General features: G+C 45.7%; 1 protein-coding gene across 1 annotated transcript in view; it reads left to right on the forward strand.

Annotated features, from left to right (window-relative positions):
* The window catches only part of Pcolce2 (procollagen C-endopeptidase enhancer 2), a 57,151-nt gene that overhangs the window by 12,400 nt on the left and 24,446 nt on the right, over positions 1-20,305 (forward strand). The window contains exon 3 of the mRNA XM_057767559.1: positions 18,151-18,406. Within this exon, the coding sequence (XP_057623542.1) occupies positions 18,151-18,406 (256 nt within the window). The remainder of the gene's footprint in view (positions 1-18,150; positions 18,407-20,305) is intronic.

Genomic DNA, 20,305 nt, shown 5'->3' on the forward strand with positions numbered 1-20,305 from the left:
TCCCTTAGGGCATGGCGAATTCCCGTCGGAAATGTCTCACTGTGTCCTTTCTTCATTTAAAATACGATCTTTCATAAGATTTCATCCACAGAAGTGCCTCCAGCCCTCCCTTCCCAGCCAACTCCCATCCCGAAACCAACCGAGGGTTCCTCATGACTTTGAAACTGGAGTGTTGAGACTCAGAGAAAGGCCTGTCAGTGAAACTGAGGTAGGGTGAACTCAATGGAAGGGCATGTGTCTGTTTGTGCGAGGTCCTGGGTTCTGCCCACAGGACTACCTTAAAAACATTGCAAGGATTTTTCTGTCTTTAGAGATGGAGGCTTTATCCTCCTTTGGAATTCCAAATTACCAAACAGGCCCCTAGCTACACAAACTAGCTAAAGGGATTCCCCAGGGATTCCCAATGAAGACACATCATGACCTCATGTTTAAGGTGTGGTGTTTGGAGCCAGACTGCTGTGCTCCATCCCCAGCCCTGCACTTGGAGCCTCCAGAGATTAGCTTCTGATTGCTGTGCCTTCAGGCTTCCCATGTCCCCCAACAGAGTTTTGAGGGGTCTAGAGAAACAGAGAATGATGCAAATGTGATTTGTGGGAGTGGCCTAGGGAGAAAGAAGTCCTGGCTTTTGCCCAAGTCCTTTGTCTTCCTTTCTCCCCTCTCCTCCCCTCTCCTCCCCTCTCCTCCCCTCCTGCATTCTTCCCTCCTTTCCCTTCTTTTCTCCCTTCCCTCCCCATCCCTTGCTTGTCTCTCTCTTCCCTTCCTCCCTCCCCCACCCTTTCCTTTTCTTTGTTTTCTATATTGGGCATCAACCCAAGAGTCACTGACTACCTCCCCAGTTCTGCCTTGGTTTTTAAAAATGTACATTCTAGAGCCCAGGAGGTGGTGAAATGTTCATAAAGTCTCAGCGTTTAGGAGGCTTGGACAGTAGGATGGTGAAATTAAGGATAACCTAGGCTTATAATGAATTTGGGGTCAACCTGGGCTACATAAGAAGATCCTATCGCAAAAAAAAAAAAAAATCAAGTGTCTTTGGAGTCTGAGGGGATGATTTGTTCAGTAAAGTGTTTGAGCTGCAAGCATGAGGACCGGAGTCCAGATATTCATCACTCAAGTTAAAAACCATAATCCTGGGTATAGTGGCACCTGTGTAGAACACGCTTACAGGGTAGATGGAGACAGGAGGCCTCTCGGAGCTCACCTGCCAACCAAGGTAGCCAAACAGTGAAATCCAAGTTCAGTGAGTGAGCCTGTCTCAGAAAAGGTAAAAAAAAGATTGAGGAAGGCACTTGAGTGTTGGCCCAAGTTCCATGAATGTGTGCACTCACATGCATACACGCACACACACATGCAAATGTACATACACACACACCCCAGGTGGTATAAAATCCCTTCTTAGGACCATCATTCTGTGAGTATGTCCATGGGGAGACTTTCAGGCAGCTCTCAGAAGTTGTCTTCAAGGACGACTTGTTAGACTATTAGTGAAAAAGTCACCTTGGAGGTCCGGGTCCTCAGAAGACTGTTTCCTGCTTGCTCATAGTAACCGCAGGAGAGAATCAAGCAAGAACCATCCACCTGAGGCCACTTGAAAGAAAATGACCCCCAAAGTGAGTGACACTTGCTGGAGCAGGTGTGGTCTTGTTGGAGGAAGTGTGTCACTGTGGAGGGAGGCTTTGAGTCTCATATATGCTCAAGATACCACCCAGAGTCTCAGACCACTTCCTGTTGCCTTTGAGTCAAAATGTTGGACTCTCAGCTACTTTTCTGGCACCATGTCTGCCTGCACGCCACCATGTTACACCACGATGATAGTGGACTGAGCCTCTGAACTGTAAGCAACCACTCCAGTTAAACATTTTCCTTTATAAGAGTTGCCATGGTCATGGTGTCTCTTCACAGCAATAGATACCCTAGCTCAGACACCTATGAATTCCCAGTATCACAAAAGGAGAATATCGTTGTCTTAAGCCATGAGGCTTTGGGGGATCTTGTTATAAGCCATAATTACCTAGATAATTCCTTCCCAGCTGAATGACCTTGGTCTTGTTAGTTACCCTCTTTGTCCCTGGGTCCCCTTATCTGTAGATGGGAATAATTCACTCCTTCATAGGACTGTGCTAGGTCTTATAGTATTACACGAATGGCATTAAGTACAGTGTCTAGGGGCCTAGAGAGCTGGCCCAGCAGTTAAGAGCACTGGTTGCTCCTCCACGGGATCTTGGTTTGATTCCCAGCACCTACATGGTTGCTCACAACTGGCTGCAATTCCAGTCAAAGAGGATCTGTCATCCTCTTCTGGCCTCCACCAGCACCAGGCATGCACACAATACACAGACATCCATGCAGACAAAACACCCACACACATGGGAAATATAAAGTTTAAAAAGCACAACACCTAGTGCAGAGCAAACCCTAAAATAGTATTTTTTTTCATGAATTATTTACTGAACACTTAGTGTGAGTCAGGTTCTGCTGTATTCTGGGGTATGGTAGGGGAGACTGCATTGGATAGTGCTTCCCAGAAGCAGTGAAACGGGTAGAAATCAAGGAGTAACAAATGCTGAGAAGACAGCATGTGGGCCGTGTAATGAGGATGGCAAACTTAACTCAAATGGGGTTGATGGTGTGGGGACATCTGAGTCTCAGCTCAGGTGTCACAGAGCTCATGTTCCTCAAAGAATGTGTGAAATTGCACTGCTCCAGGTGCAGATAGTTTAGTCTGTGGGGTAACCCCTCTCTGAGTCTCTGTTCCCTCAATGTGGTGCACACCAAGCCCCCAGTCCATCTGTGAACCAGAAGGCCATGCCTGGGGCTCATGGCTCCCTTCCCAGAACATACAGAGAGAACCTTTGTCACAGCACTGATGGATCACGTTCTGTGCTCCCTGTCTGTTCGCTAATCCGTGTCCTCTGCTACACTGGAAAGCCTTTGAGAACACAGCCTTTGCAGTTTCTTTTCCTCTCTGGAATGTCCTACCCCAGCCCCACAGAGGACATGGAAACCTAAACCCTCCTACAGTTTAGTCCTCTGCTCACATGGGAAGGCCTCAGCTGAAAGTAGAAAAACAACTTGAACAACAACCACAAGGTGGGGGGGAGGTATGGAGGGAAATGGGGGGTGGTGGGGGAGGGTTCAACCACAAACTACTCTACATATGTAAGTTTCAGCATTGAAACAGCATTAAAAACCAAGACAATCTGTCTCCTCCACAAGTTACAAATATCATAATGATGGTACCCAACGAAAATGACCAGTAAGAACTCTCAAGGAATTCAAAAGAATGACTTACGTAAGTTCAATCAACTCAAAGAAGACATGTGTATACTCTAGGAGAATGAAAAGAGAGAGAAATTAGATGAGGACATCCATCTAAGATACGAAAATAGAATCCAACGAAGAGATAGAATTGCTGAGACCTAACCTGAAATAACGCTGGAAATGAAAAATTCTGTAAGCCAACGAACACCTCATGGGAATTTCCAACAAAATGGATCTGAAAGAACCGGGTGGGTCTCTAGGTGCACCTAACCTACAAAAGTTAAAGCAAGGTGATGTAAATGATCTAAACAGACTCACAGCAACTGAGATGAACTCGGTAATTATAAAATCTTCCAACTAAAAGATGCCCAGGGCCAGGTGGATTCTGCTCAGAATAGTACCAGACCACCACAAGAACTAAGACCAATATTCCTCAACTTATTCTATAAAGTAGAACAGGAAGGACACTTCTAAATTCTGTTGGAGGTATCACCATCCCTGATTTCAAGTAATAAAAACAGCATGGTACAAGCATAACAGCAGACACACTGATCAAGGAATAGAACTGAGGACCTACATAGAAGTCCACACTCTTGTAGCCTCCTGATTCTCAACAAAGAGGCAAAAAAATAAGAACAAGAGCAAAAACCACATTGGAGAAATGACAGCATCATCAAGAAATGGTGCCGGTCAAACTGGATAGTTCCATATAGAGGATGAAACTAGATCTTTATCTGTCACCCTGCACACAACTCAACTCCAACTTCAACGTAAGACCTGACCTGGTACCCACTTCTGATAGAGGGGGAAACAGGGAGGTTTTAACTTAAAGGCGTAGAAGAGAATTTCTGAGCGGGACTCTGGTAGCACAGCCCATAGGAAAGTGGGACCTCATGAAATTAAAAAGCTTCTATACAGCAAAGGAAATAACCTAGATGTCCCTCAGCTGATGAATGGATAATGAAAATGTGCCAGATACATACAATAGAATATTATTCAGCTGTAAATAAAAACATATTTAACATAGACAATCTAATATAGGCATAGCGGAGACTCGTATTTCAAAGCAACCGTTTAAGAGAGTGGGTATGCAGTGCTGGGGATTAGACCCAAAGGATTTGTGCATTCTGTCCCAAATGAAGTGAATTCTCAGCTCACAGCTTGTCTTTTCTAAGCATCACCCGGATGCTGTTTGGAGAACAGACTGTGGAGTCTAAGAGGGGAGGCCAGTTAGGAAACTTGCTGCAAAATATGAAAAACACTTTCTTGTGCTAAATGTTGCCAGGACTCTGTTCATGGCCGCAGCCCAGATGGAAGCAGGCAGCCTTGTAGATTGGAAGTGTGATGTGTTCATCAGCCGAGCATTTGTGGAATGCTGGATTTTGTGAGAAGAAATGACTCTGTTACTTTTGGGTTCTTATTTGATGTATTTCATCAAAACTATCTGAGGAAGACAAGAAACACGTGTGGCATTGTTATGAAAAATCCACGTGAGTCTGTTTAAAGGGTATCAAGGATTCATTAAGATATGAAAGAGGGGGGATACACTCACAGATACAGGACATGGTAAATCCAGTTACAGAGTCCTTGGAAAGCTGGGGACCAATCGCACACTGCTTCACGCCCACCTGACCCAGTCTTTACCACTCAAGAGAGAGCAATCCCCTCTGTCTTTCCACGTAAGAGGTTATGAGAAGCACCGCCGCCTCTATCCGGCCAAGGTCATGGGCTGTGTGAATACCCACTTCAGGGCATTCTTGACATCTTACTGTTCTCAATTGTGAACTCGTAGAGATAAACAACAAATGCTTTAAGGCTAGAGTGTTGGCTCTGGTTAAGAGCTTTTCTTAAGGACCTGGGTTCAATTCCCAGCACTCACATGGCAGCTCACAACCACCTGTAACTCCAGTTCTAGGGATCTGATGCCCTCTTCAGGTTTCTGATGGCACTAGGCATGTACATGGTACACAGACATACATGCATCCAAAACAGTCACACATATAAAAATAGAATTCATTTAAAAAAAATCTCTCTTTGAGGTCATTAGCATAAGGACTGTCATACATTAGAACCATCTTTCTCATGTGAGCATGGTACTGTGTTCATCTGAAAATGTCTCAGCTCAGTGAATGTTAGAATTGAACTCAGGTCTAGCATTGATGGACAGTACGTGTGGCTAAGATTCATCGATTGCCCTTGGAGGCCAGAAGTGACGCTGTCATCCTGACAATGTTGTCATGGGGAGCAGAGAACTCACACTTAGCCTTCATCCTCTCCTTAGAGCCCAGTACATGACCTGACACAGACAGTCATAGGGCTTGACAAATATTTGGTTAATTATTTTTTAAAAATTGGCTCACTTTCACAGGGGGTGCTAATTAATAACACAACTTCCCCTTGTTCCTTGCCCCACCCTCAAGGAACTGAGTTCATACCTGAAGGGTTTAAGCTCATGTCACTTCTTGGTTTTATGACCTGCTGTGATTCTTTTCAGGCCTCAAAGGTACTTTCTGAACTGAAGCCAGGGACCACAAGTCTGGCTGGAAATGTAGCCCAGTGTGGGTTCATGTTGAGCATGAGTGAGGCCCCGGGTTCAGTCCCTAGCACCACATAAACCCTAGCATTCATAAACTGGAAACCAAAACAAACCAAAACAAACAAACAAACAAACAAAAAACCTTACTTTAGAGCCATTGAGGGAACTATCAAATTAGCCATTGATAAACCTTTTGTGTGTGCTGGAGATGGAACTCCTGGCCTTGAATATGCTTGACCAGGGCTCTACCACAAAACTGTAGCCCCATCACTGATTCTCTTTTTATTTAGAGAATTAAAAAAAAAATGTATGTGTACATATGTGTGCCTGGTGAGAGTGTGCACACCACATGTGTGCAGGTGTCTGCAGAGGCCCCAAAAGGGCTTTGGATCCCCTGGAACTAGAGTTATAGATGGTCGTGAGCCATGTGATGTGGGTGCTGGGAACAAAACCATGCCCTCTGCAAGAGCCTATAGACTCTCTTGGCCACCAAACCATTCCTCCAGCCCCCACACTGATATTTCTAACCTATAAATGGAGTGGTGATTATTTAAAACTAAGGACACAGATGGTAAAACTAGCAAGATATGTGTGTGGCCCATAATGAGTTACTGGATTTTTCCAGTAGGTAGCAAGGTGGCAGACTGTGAGTACATTTCAGGTAATTTGTTACACGGATCCATAGCAAACAGTTTCAACTGGTTCCTAAGTAGCAGGTTTCAAGTCGGCCCTTAACCAGTGGTTTTATTGTGACAGTATTTTTTATTTACTTCTATTTTATATATACGGGTGTTTTGTTTGTATGTATGTACACTTTGTACAGTAATGAACAGAGCCCAAGGAGACCAGAAGATGTTGGATTCCCTGGAACCCAAGTTATAGATGGTTGCAAACCACCATGTGGGTGCTGGAAATTGAACCAGGGTCCTCTGCAAGAGCAGTCAATGTTATCTCTCCAGCCTCCATAGTATCATCACGTTAGCCAACCTTTATCCATAGTGAGTGGACAGTGAGCACTACTCTGAACTCAGCTGACTGGCAGATAAATAGACACGTTATTATATCATACAGGTCTTAGCACCTGCAAGGCACGTGGGTTGGCTCTCTTCTCTATGACGAAGACTTTATAACATCAGCTCCAAGGAGGGAGGGAAGACTCATTTCGGCTCACAGTTTCAGAGGTTCCAGCCAGTGGTCACTTGGCTGCTGCTTCTGGGCCTGTAGCAAGGCAGGAGCATGACAGGAGCACCAGGTGAAGCTGGTTGCTTGCTGAACGACAGGCAGGAAGGAGAGAGAGGAAGAGGAGAAGGAAAAGGGAGGCAGGGAGGCACAAACCGTCAGTAACCTACTTCATCCAACTCAGCCACCTCTCTTATGGTTTCTCCCACATTGTGACCGAGAATTCGTCTCTGCAGTGAGAAGTTAAAACACTGAGCATAGAACCCGAAGACGGCACCTGATGGTGGGGAGACCTCCTGGGTTGGCGGAATAAATTTTGTGAAAATGGCTATATTACCAAGCAGAGCTACCAATTCAATCCAATACATAAGAAAATTGCAATGATCTCCTTCACAGAAGTAGAAAAACAAAACAAAATAACAAAACAAAACCAATCCTTCAACCATTTGGTTTTTTTTAAAGCTGGGGATACATCTCGGTTGTCAGAATGATTGCCTAGCATGGAGGAAGTCATGAGATCGATCCCCACCCCTCAGCCCCACTGTGTTTTAATTCTTGGTTCCTCATCTTCTGCTCTGGAAAGCAGTAAGAGGGAGTCCCTGCTTCCTTCCTTCCTTTATTCTTTTGTTTGTTTCTCTGTGTAGCCCTGGATGTCCTGGAGCTCACTCTGTAGACCAGGCTGGCCTCGAATTCAGAGATCACCTGCCTCTGCCTCCTGAGTGCTGGGATTAAAGGCGTGCTCCACCACACCTTTACTTCTTTTTTATTTCTTTAAAATTGCACCTGGCCATCTTGAAGCATTGCTGCCATTTCCATCAGTGCGGCCAAGGCCTTCGCTGAGAGCAGACCAAGTTTAAAAGTCTCTTCAAATTTTGATCTGATGTCTCTAAATTGTCAATCCTAGAGAACTTTTAAAATCTAAGTACAAAGAAAAGAATCTAATAATAAGACGTACATCTGAGGCACAGCAAATCTGGTTTGTACATACACTCTGCCAGGAGGGAGATGGCTGGCACTCCTGGGTGGCTTCTTTATTGAGATCACTCTACCCAAAGTGACAGTGACCTCCAGGCCCCAGAGAGAATGCCCCAGCCCTGAACAGTGTTGTTTTCTTTCATTCTTCAATCAGCAGCCAGGACTCTGTTTTGCTTTCATGCCAACGATAACTCCCCCAGGGTATTTCTGAGGAGGTGGAAGCTGCTCATAAGTTCTCAGACACATTACAAAGAGAATGTGTGCATCGCTGTGCACTCTGAATGAATGAGTTTGCAGCTGCCAATCATACCTAAATGGAGCTGTTGTTTTTAAGGGTCGTAAGAGGGGATGGGACTTCAGTTTGGAAAAACTGGCCTGACTGACATTTGAGCTCTCAGGGGACTGTGGGACCCTTCCTAGGGATTGTGGCCTAAGGGGTGGGGTGAGGACAACACCCCCCAGGCCTGGCTTCCTGGCACTGACTAAGAAGCCCCACAGCATCCTGCACTGCCAGCCAGCCCCTCAGGTAGTGACGTGGGTGGCAGGGGGGGGGGCTCTGAGTGAAGGGGCTTTAATCTTTTCGTGAACTTAGGTCAAGCTCTGTGGTTGAAGAACTAAAACCACGGAGGACACCTAGAGATGCCAGGCACACCACACACCATTCCCGGCACCCACAGTGGCCTGTCCAGCCACGTGCGTCAGGCCCTGCACAGCAACAGTGCCGAGCCTCCTGTCCTCTCTCTCCACTGGTGTCCTTCTGGGTTTCCCTAAGTGTGTCATTCACCGAACATTGAATTAAATATCCCGCCATCTGAACACACTGACTCACTCTGCCTCGTTGTGCTTAAATACCATGCTAATTTATCCATTTTTCTTCTGTTTTCAGTTTCGTTATTCTTTTTAAAGCTTTTTGGGTGAGGCTAAGTGGAAGATAATTCAATTATTTTGAAGAGAATTTATAACAAAGTTAGCTAGGTTTCTCCCTCACCTCCCATGACCCCTCCTCCCTCCTCACCCTTGGTTTTTGAAATAGGCTCTCACTATGTTTCTAGCCCGGGCTTGCTTTGAAGTCACTATCTTTTGCCACAGCCTTCTAAGTACTGTGGTGACAAGCAAGGTTTTTTTTTTTGTTTGTTTGTTTTTGGTTTTTTTTTTGTTTGTTTGTTTTTTTCTGAGATGGGAACTCACTATGCCCCAGAGCTGCCTATGGAGGCTAGTTTGGCTTCACACTGGCTTCTGTCCTTCTGCCTCTGCTTCCCAAAGGCTAGGATTATAGGCTTGTCCATCACACATTCTAAGCATCCTGGACTACTGGCAAGAGCTTTGGAATTACATGGGGGAGGAAAAAGGAAGGAGCAAGTGCTATGCACAGCCAGTCATGGTCATATGGGTCTAGTTGACCCATTTCTTAAGTCTGCTTCTGTGGGACCCAGCTGGCCCCAGGAAGTCTTTATTGCCTGGAAATTGGTAATGTGGTTATTATCTGTCATTGCGGAAGGAGGATCACTATTCTTGGAATTCAAGATGAGTTGAGGCAAAAATGACAGCCAGAAAAATTGAGTGGGTTAGAGAGACGAAACTGGAGGTTGACAAGGCCAGAGCCTTTGTGGCAGTCACTTTGATTGCCCTTTGATATTGTAGCATATGATTGTAACATCTTAATCTCAACATTTTCAAAAATAAGCCATTGTTCCCTCTGCCTCTCTGCATGTCTTCTAAGGTTAAATAACGCACGTTTCTTCTCTTGACTGTGTTTCTGATGGTGCCCATGGCCTTGCTGTCTCCAGGATACCTTAATGAAGTGTCTCTTCCTTGACATTGTTCCTCTGGTCTATCGTCACCTTAAGTAGGCTCAACTTTCCCCCACCATGGCCACAGTGAACTCAGATAACAATGACGTCTCTCCTTATTTCCCTCTGTAATGTGTGTGTGTGCACCTACCTACTAAGTCTGCCCATGTTGACGACATCCAGTGCAGGAGAAAGTACTGGAAATAGGAATTAATACAGCTTTCTGTTGTTAATATTCTGTCAGTCTTAAAATGCTGGGGCTGAGGAGATGTAAAAACCCTCTCCGCGTAAGCCTGATGACCCGAGTTTCTATCTCGGAACCCAAGTAAAAACAGTAGTGCAATTATCTGTAATCCTGGCATGCTTGCGAGAAATGGGAAGAGGAGGCAAGAGAACTTCCCGAAACTCAAGGGTTGGCTTGGTTTACCAAGCCATCCAGGGTCCGTCTCTGACAAAGTGGAAAAGCAACGACCAACATCCAAATTCGTATGTGCATTTTATGCATCTCTCTCTCTCTCTCTCTCTCTCTCTCTCTCTCTCTCTCTCTCTCTCATTCTCTCATTCTCTTTCTCTCTCTCTCTCTCTCTCTCTCACACACACACACACACACACTAATAGTAGGAAAATAAAATAAATTACTCACAAGTCTTGAGTTCATCAATTTCTATGAATCTATTCTGTAGAGATATTTTCTTAAACACAGGATTTGTGTAATTACGTATATATCAACAGAATGGATGTTCCTGAGGAGAAAGTGGAAACCATGGGCTATTGATGCCTATATTGGGAGGGTTTCATGTTAGAGACTCAGAAAACTAAGCAACCTACAAGAAATGCAATTACCACCCTAGAGAAAACAAATTCCATGAGAAATTGTGAGGGCACACAGTATTGGACCGTTCCTTCTTGAAGGCCAGAGAGTTCAAACCCTTTCTTGCTCCTCAAGGAGGAACAACAGGATGTTTGACCAAAGGTGTGGCTACGGCTACTGGATGCTTTGCTCCTCAAAAGCCATACAAGGGTGTTTGACTTAGGGCGTGGTGTTTTGAGCTGTAAGGAGGTAACTATGCTTGCTTGTTCTTTGTGTCATGGAAGACTTCTGCCGGGCCCTTTTGATTCGGGTATGTAAGGACTGTGAGTTATGAACTCAGGGCTTTCTGTTACAGTATTCACTGGAAGCCCTCCTGACTCTACTGTCTCTTGTCTGTTTCTTTCCTCAATCCACACGCCCCTTCTCAGGAACGTACGGACCAGTTGGGTCAGATTCAACAGGAAATATAGCATTTTAGTTCAACAGTGATGTTTACAGGAAGGTGGTACAGGGAAATCTGCATATTGATTTAACTAGAAATTTGATGGAGGTGTATGGGGAATTATAGGAAGCAAAGAGGTAATGAGTAAAAGAGATAAACCAAGATGAATCACTGGAGGTGAGTCCTACAAGGGCTAGCTCGGAGTTAAACTGGTCACCTGTGAGAGGCAGATGCCAGGGATGGGAAGATGGCCTGGGCTGGAACTTCTCATTAAAGCCTGCAGTTCTGTTGTAGATTATGGTCAGTAACATTCATTTTTACAGAGAAATTAGATTTTCAAATAATCGAGTTGTCTCTTGAGGCAACTGTATGCAACCCCTTGAAGCCTTTTTACTCATGGGAGAGGATGGGATGCTCATCTGTGTATATTCTGTTTTAATTATTCAATTACCTTGCCATGACCTCAGAAGGGAAGGGTTTTTGTTTCAGTCCTTGTAAAATACCATTATAATTTTATATTCAGGGTCCATTACAGATCTACCCAGTTAAATTCCAGATTTCAGAAATATTCTCGAAAGTGACATTTCAGGGTTCCCTCCTCCCTTCTTTAGGTTGCTGGATAGAGGCAGGCTCTACCTTACAAAGGTTTGGCAGTATCACACTTCGGATTGTTTAAAAACGCTCTGAAGGCTGGGCGAGAACAAGGGTGGTAAATGCTGCTGCAGAATCTGGTCCTCGGATCCTGTGCAGAAAGCCAGGCATGCTCTCCGGGGCTTGCAGTCCAGTCAGCGTAGCCTAATCAGAGAGTCCCGGGTCCCAGTGAGAGACTCTCGCAACACAAGCTGGACAGCTCTTGGAGGACAACGCCTGGGGTGACCTCTGGCTTCCACAGGCTCGTACTCCTGCATACACGTGTGAACCCATGTGCACGTGTACACAGCCTCGGAAACACGCACACTCGTGCTCGCACACACAAAGAAGAAATCTTCAGTGCTGTATGATGAAAGGGCTCTACTAATAAAAGTCTCCTCTGGCTTTTATTTCCGTTGTGCTTAAAAGTAACTGTGACATGGGCTCTGAGTTTAATGTAGGGACACTTTTTCCTTCCCCAAATCTCCACCCATTGTGTTTATCTTGTTCTGGATTAACTCATCTTGACAACTTCTGGAGATCTGCAAGAATGTCCTAAAATGACTTTTGAAGAAGAGAAATCGGCTTCCTTTAGTTTTATGGCTGTCCGAAGTCTTTCGTCAGGAAGCATAGTTCAGAAAAAGAAGTTACGACCTCTGCCTTTAAAGTTCCCAGCCCTGTACACATGGTTGAAAGAGTATGACAAAGGAGACCCAGTGGGGCAGGCATAGCAACCTAGCCCCAGGTCCCGCCGCTCATCTCAGCGAGGTCCAGCCTGCTCCAGGAAGGCATTGCCAGGCTCTGGGCCACATGGGTTCTTGGAATTCTATTCTTTCTTCTCTGTTGGCTATGACTGTCCTTCCCTGGTATTTAAGGAGCACTTGTTGATTTGAAAAATAGATCATCAGACAGCACAGAAAAGCCTAAAACTCTTCTCACCTAGATCAAAATGAAGAAAATGAAGATAGAAGTGTTTCCCTCCTCCTCCACCTCCCCGACCTTCTCAGCTGCCTGGGCCTCCCTGCTGTGTTTAGTTACACAGACAGATCTCAGAGGGGTACTGTCTGGCTGTGCACTCTGAGGTGGAGGCTATGGCAGAGAGCATGGCGAGACATGCGGTGACTGGTGGTCTGCCAAGGGGAGAGGAATATGGGCTCTGGCAGGGAGAGAGGATTGATAATTCTTCCTAGATATGGCCTAACAGGGTGTGGGAGGCAGGTTCCTAGAGAAGATGTGTTTGGCCCAACTTTGAAATTGGGGTGGGAGTCAATGGTTGGAGATGAAGGGAAAACTATATTCCAGGAAGGGAAAATGCTCGTGGAGAGGAGGAAGGGGTCAGTTTATGGTCTCAGATCAAGAAATAGCTGCTGGACGCTTCTTCCCCAGCTGTCCAGCTAGGTAAAGGCGTCAGGGTAGTGGTGGTGGTGTTTAGAGACTAAATTTAGAGCTGTAGTCTGTAGTGTGGATCTTGAACATGCCCTGAAAACACACGCATGGAAGCTTCAGCATTTAGCCTCGGGTGTCATTAGGACAGTGGTTCACAGCCATGTGGGTTGTGACCCCTCTAGGTTCACCTAACACCACCCTGCATATCAGATATTTACATGATGATTTTTAACAGTAGCAAAATTACTGTTATGAAATAGCAATGCAATAATTTTTTGGTCGGGGGTCACCCCAAAACAAGGAACTGTATTAAAGGGTTGCAGCACTGGGAAGGCTGAGCCTGCAGGTCCCTGCTTTGAGCCCCTGCCCTGACTTACCTGGACAACAGCCTACAAGCCATAAGAGGGGCGTAAACCTTGGCCTCCACAACTTGTTTTTGGCCATGTTGTTTTATCAGAGTCATAGGAATCCTAACTGAAGCAAGGGCATTTCCGGAAATCAAGATCTTGGCCCCTTCATACTTCTCTCTTTCACTTCTTGGCTGCAATGAGCCTCTCTCGGCACCGCCACATACTCCTGACGGTGATATGTGACTTCGTCACAGGCTAAGAGGCAACAGCGTAAACCTGTGAAGGCCTCTGCCCAAATAAACACCGCCTGTTCTTATAGTTCCATCATCCCAGGCAGGTCACCACTATAGAAAGCTGACAAGCACTCTGTGCCCCGGTTACTCTGCATTGTCTCACTTCTGTGATTAATCCAAATGGCTCACGCCCCTCTACAGTGGCTTGTATTTAGTTGTATATTAATGAAGTACGGCTTGCCAAGCACACTCTACATAGCTGTCATCGGGCAAAGCTGTTCCTCCCTTGGCTATTTTCAGAACCTGCTTTGTCTGGGAGGCACACCGTGATGTTTGCTTATAAAGAATGTATAGACAGACACCCATAACAGCAACAACGACAGCTGCATGTCATGGAGGTGTTGGGGAAGGACAGCCGGCCGATTCATGCCACTACCTGGGTCGCTAGCAGAAAGCACTGAGCTTCCCTAACAAGCAGCTCCCCCGAATCCCAGTGGCCTGACCTAGCACGTAGTTCTTGATCTCTGTGAGAGGCTGTACTGGGCAGCGGAGCTCAGCAGTAAGTCCTTCCCTGTGAAGCTGTGCCATCTCCTAGGACCTCCTATTTCCTGCGCTGAATCCTTCCATTAAACCAGAACTCCAAAGGGATTATACAGAATATTTGATGCATCGCTTCTGCTGATCCAGATCTCTTCACATGGCCCCATTCTTCCTGCAAAGAAGGCTGGGAAATGTGAACTTCCTATGTGATTAGAGAGAGGAAATGAGCTTGAGAAGCCTCCCCTTAGTCGCTCCCAGAGCCAGGTCATGGGGAACACTGTGGAATCCTCCTTCCCTCTCGCCTGTCAACCATAAGCCTGAGAGGGGGACAAGGCAGAAGAGGTAACAGAAAGCTTTGTATGGGGAGCACGAGCGGAGACAGCCCTCTGCGAGACAGACTTCAGTGAATCAGCTCAACTTTATTCCAGAGTGAAAAGGGATATATAGGTTTGGGGAGCTAGGGGACAAACCCTAACTTGCAGTAGGTGGCACGCTCCAATCACAAGGCTTAGTATGTGGCCATCGGCTCCTATAGCAGAGCTTCCAGCACAAATCTTCTTAGCAGGGGTCTGTGCCAAGGGTCAAGTGAAAGGTGAATCAGGCATCTGGTTTTAGAAACAGCTTTTAGATAAGGTCAGTCCTCCATGCCCAGGAACATTCTCCAGATAAAAGCGGGTAGAGATCAGGAAGCCTTGCTGGGGATGGGGGGAGTTTCTATAGTACCAACTTCGAGAAAGATGCCAGGCTATGGCAGACGGCGACCTCTAACCAGCCAGCAATGTATTCCAACAAAACACAGCAAGCTACAAATCTCGGGCTCTGCCACAGGCTTGCTAAGTGGCCTTAGACAGTCATTAGATGTCTCTTCCTGTTCCTAAGGTCAGTAATGTTTGCTCTGTATTTTTAAGTGAGTTTACATTTTGCATAATGATACGCATGAACGGTGGAAATCACAGCCCGCCGATTGCCAGAATGCAGTCATTTGCTCAACGGATAGCTTCCGAGCACCGTGCTGGGTGCCTGTAGGTAATTCTGCTCTCTACACCATCCCTGCTGGTGGTCATACCGGTGCCAATAATCCGTGAGGAAGTAGTCGGGCTATGTGATGCTCTTGGTCAGGGTATGGTGCCTGAGGGCTCGGGTAGACCTCCGTGAAGAGGTAAGCCTTAGCTGAGACCTAAGATAAGATGAATTTGATAGAATATCAGGAGGAAGCGTTGGCCAAGCAGCGCTCCTGAGGTGGGAGCCATCTTTGGAGTGCTCCTCAAACCGTAAAGTAACTGCACGGTAGCCAGACTGTTTGGGATGGATGAGACATGAGATGGCCAAGGGCTGCATCAGGTAGGGCCTTGACCTCTTTCTCCCTCGGTTTCCATCACCTGGGCCGATACCAGCGGCAGCTCCGTGGAGTCACCGGGAGTGTTTGTAGGAGACAACATGGACAGTGTTTAGAAATGTACCTGACACCCAGAGTTGAGGGTTATTAGGGTTCCAAACGCAGCAGGAAAGTTTGGGGCGGTTTCCAGCAGGGCAGCGTGCCTGGCTCTCTGTAGACCCCAGTGGATGAGTTTTCTCCCTCCTGCACGTGAAAGGAGTTTAAAATTTTCGGTGAAACTCCCAGGAACAAAAGGAAATGTTCAGAATATTATGTGTTTCTTCTATTAAAATTGTTGTATTCTCTAAACATTGGCAAGATTGCCCTTAAAAATAGTATAAAGATGTACAGGGGCTGTATAGGAGCAAGACCTTGTCAGCTTCTGATTTATTCCCATCTTGAAAAATAACCAAATATTTATGCATACTTTTAACATAAAATTTTCTGGACCACATATGGGGCGCATGTGCGGTGTTGCAGTGGGCTGAGCACCTTTCTTCTCAAGCTTGATGTGAATAAACTGGCCTGAGCGTTCCCATGTCGGAAAGAAGAGAAACCCTGGAAGTTGGAAATGATGGTTTAACAAAACAACAACAACAACAACAAAAAAAAAAAAACCAAACAAACATGGTGCAGAAACAGATCTGTTCTCTCAAGTAACAAGTGATGCTTTGGTGGAGGAGAGCTGCAGACCGGGAGCAGAACCAGCTACAGACGTTTGGCCTCCGCAGCAAAGCTGCCCATGGGTTTGCATTTCGCTCATCCTTCCCTGAAAATGCAAACTGCCAACTTCGAATGCACTTCCCCTGTGTGCTGGCAGGAGCCCTGGCATCAAGTGACTTGGCAAGCGTGCCTGTGACAATAGGACATCCCAGGGGCTGTGGGTGAACTGAGGTCATTGCCGCAGCCTTTGGCCTTGGTCCACACAGAACTCGGCTGTTGATCGGGGAAAGCACGGACATGGGATTTGTTTCTCCTCCAGGCAGATAATGAATCCCCTAGCCAATATCATCTCACAAGACAACAGCGTCATCTAATTGCCACCAAAATAAATAATTGTCAAGTGTTTGCATCATATGTGAGCCTTTGGAGAAGATTTGGAATCAAAGGTCTCTAAAGAGCAATGCCTGGCTTTTGTGAGAAACCTTAAACAGTAAGCTGCACTTTCTCTTAGGTTCTTAGGTCATATCTCTGGAGTTTCTGATACTTGCACAATTAATACAAATCTTTAGCAATTAGAATGCAAGCATGGAGTGCTGGAATATGTGGCTTAGTTGGTAGAGTACTAGCCTGGTGAGCATGAGGCCCTGGTTCAATTCCTAGCACATTCTAAACCACAGCCTGGTGGCCTGTACCTGCAGTCCCACCATGTGGGAAGTAGAGGCAGAATTTCACATCATCCAAAGTTACATATGGAGGTCAGTGCCAGCCTGGACTACTTGAGACCCTGTCTCAAAGTGTGGGGGAGGGAATGCCCTCTTGGGATTTTACCACCACAATTTCCCCTGTGGGTTGTATATGGGTTTGACAGAAAAATTAAATGGCACTGAAAATACATTATTTTACTGTAGCCAAACAAAAGGTGCCCTGGGGAAAGCAGGTCGGTGTTAGTGTCTCTGGCCTTTCATTCTGAGGCCCTCCAGATGGATGCAGAGCCAGTCAGCTTAAACTTGCAGAAATGTATTTCCAGCTTTGACCTTTGTCATATCGTGGGTACAGAAGAAAATCCTGAGCGTGAACTCCTGCGGTTGAAACTCACGCGGTTGAAACTCACGCAGTTGAAAAAACAAAGCACATGATCTGAACCTTAGGGCGGAACCACTTGAATAAAGTAAAAGCCACAGGACTGAGACTGGTGACCCGCCATCCCTCCAAATGCCTTGGTAGACATTTTCTCCTTCCTCCTCACAGGGCAAAGACGGAAGCACCGTTAGAATTGCATGGGGAAATTACAACAAGAAAATAAGACAGAGGAAAGATTGCTGGGCATAGAAATCCAGCGCCACCTGGTAGACACACTTGCCACCCAAGGAAAACAGATCAAAATGTTTTAAAGTGTAGTGACTTTTTTTTTAAAAGAAGAGATGAATCAACAAATATCCAATTAACTTAATATAAATTTTGTTCATTTTTTTCCTGGCCTCAGTCAAACTACCTAAAAATTCACGATACAATTGCCAAATAAGCTGTTAACTGTGAACTTTACAGAAGCATACTCTATAGTGAGGCTGGCCTTTGTTTCATTTGCAAAAACTAAAATAAAATAAGATGATGTTTCAAAATGTTTCTTTGTCTGGAACTGGTATTTTTTAAAAACAATGGCGCCATCATAGTCCAGTATTCTGCGGCTTTGAGATAAATTCTTTTACAGAATAGGTCCCAGGCAGTGTGCTGGGAACTCTTCCTGGTTTAGTTTAGCCCTGAAAAGAACATCACCTTGAGTCACTTACTGGTTTATGAGTGTGTGGTTGCTGGGATCCAGCCCAGAGTTTCACACATGCAAAGACTCTGCCCTGAGGCAGCCCCTCTCCCCCACACCCCAACCCCCACCATACCACCCTGGTGTACTTCTATCTTTGGTGCTGATGGACCACAGATGTTGCTTTTTTGATCCAGTTTTTTATCTGGCTCTTTTTTCTTGACAGGTCCCCGAGGGCAAAGTGGTTGTTCTGAATTTCCGATTCATAGACCTGGAGAGCGACAACCTGTGCCGCTACGACTTTGTGGATGTGTACAACGGCCATGCCAATGGCCAGCGCATCGGGCGCTTCTGTGGCACATTCCGACCAGGATCCCTCGTAGCCAGTGGCAACAAGATGATGGTGCAAATGATTTCCGACGCCAACACTGCCGGGAGTGGCTTCATGGCCACCTTCTCGGCTGCTGCCCCAGATGGAAAAGGTACCCGTTTTCACACAGGGGCAGTTACAATAATGATGGCGGGTCTTGGGGATTCATTACCTACTGTGTGTTGGGCATCGTTCTTGGCACTTTATGTTTCCTCCTACAAAGCACAATAGCAGTTCTCAAAGTGCCAAGGAACGCCAACAAGTTACTAAGAGATCATTCTGCAAAGTCTGTCCTTTTCAGAAAGTCCATATGTATTCTTGTAAAAAGTCAAATATTAAATTCATGTGGTTGAATGAGAAGCTTGAACGTATTTTCAGAGCCATGCAAGCCACGACTTTACCTCATCCTCCGCAAAGGCATCACCAATGGTTTCTACATCTTTCTCTCCGTGTTTACTTACATTCATGTACTTTTGTGGCAACTCTTTACAAACCTAAGTGAAATCACATATCATTTCATAACTCTCATTTTACTTAGCGCTGTGTCTTGGGATAGTTGTAGGAGCTCTCCTAGGAAGCACTTTGAAGGAAGACTGCGGTGGGCAGGCTTACTGAATCCCAGCCCTCTGCTCCAGGGTACTTGCTCAGCTGCCCTGGGTTTGCTCATAGTACCACATGACTAGATTGAGAAGTCAAAAGAACAGGATTGAGGGCTGGCAGTACAGCCAGAACACTGGGGGAGAAATCCTAGCAGGGTGCTAGACAAAAGCATAGAGTTCAAAACATACACAGAAATCTACCCATGTCTTTGACAGCAAAACTACAGTTTCAGGAATGAGGAGCTGGAGAGATGGCTCAGCCATTAAGAGCACTGACTGCTCTTCCAGAGGGCCTGGGTTTAATCCCAGCACCTATGTGACAGCTCACAGCTGTCTGTGACTCCAATTCCAGGGGACCCAACACCCATGACAAAACACCAACGCACATTCAAATAAAATAAAACACTACAATTTAAGGACAAAGGCTCGAACTAGAAAATACAGAATTTGATATTTATAATTTGCCTACCAAGTGTCCTGGAGGTTACAGAAACAGTTCCCCACAAATAGAAGTTACCAGGCTGAAATAGCAGCCTCTGGTCACTGCCAGGGAGATAGACTGTTTAGCTGTAGCTAAATGTCTACTAGGAGAAAAGTGATTTTTCACAGGAATAGAGCAGACTCTAGAGTATAATGCAGCCCATTCAATGCTACATATCCTAGTGAAGAAAAAGGCAGTCAGTAGAAAACCATCATAAACCAGAGGTTGCCGTTAGCAGACGAATGCTTCATCTTTCTACTGAGACGTTTATTATATTTGTGCACTGGTGATTTCTCTATAGAGAAATAAACCAAAGGGGACAAGTGGAAGTATAAGACAGACAGACAGACAGGTTTGAGGAATGGCTCACTACAAGCAGTACTTTAAGCAGCTATTGTGAATCTGTTTCCTGGATCCCAGGAAGTCACCCAGGAAGCTGAGGAAGGAAGATTTCAATTTGAAGGCTAGCCAGAGCTACAGAACAGACCCTTTACTGGGGGGGGGGGAGCTGGAGTTGTGGCCTAGTGCCTAGTGGTGGGGTGGGGGGTGGAGGTGTGGCCTAGTGGTGGGGTGGGGGATGGGGGCTGGAGGTGTGGCCTAGTGGTGGGGTGGGGGATGGGGGCTGGAGGTGTGGCCTTGTGGCAGAATGCTTGGCTATCTTGTACAAAGTCCTGGGTTTAATTTCCAGTTTTGAGGGAGGGAAAAAGGTTTCAGGATTTAAAAGGAATGTATGTAGAATAAAAATAAGAAAAGTGAAACAGAAACTATAAAAAAGTAAGATGATGATATTAGAACTAGAAAATACAGAATTTGGTATCTCATAATTTACCTACCAAGTACCCTGGAGGTTGCAGAAACATTTCCCCACAAATAGAAGTTACCACTCTGAAATACCAGCACAGAAAAGATTGAAGAAAACGGAGATCAAAAG

This window comes from Chionomys nivalis, chromosome 4, assembly GCF_950005125.1.
Source record: "Chionomys nivalis chromosome 4, mChiNiv1.1, whole genome shotgun sequence".
Taxonomy (NCBI): Eukaryota; Metazoa; Chordata; class Mammalia; order Rodentia; family Cricetidae; genus Chionomys; species Chionomys nivalis.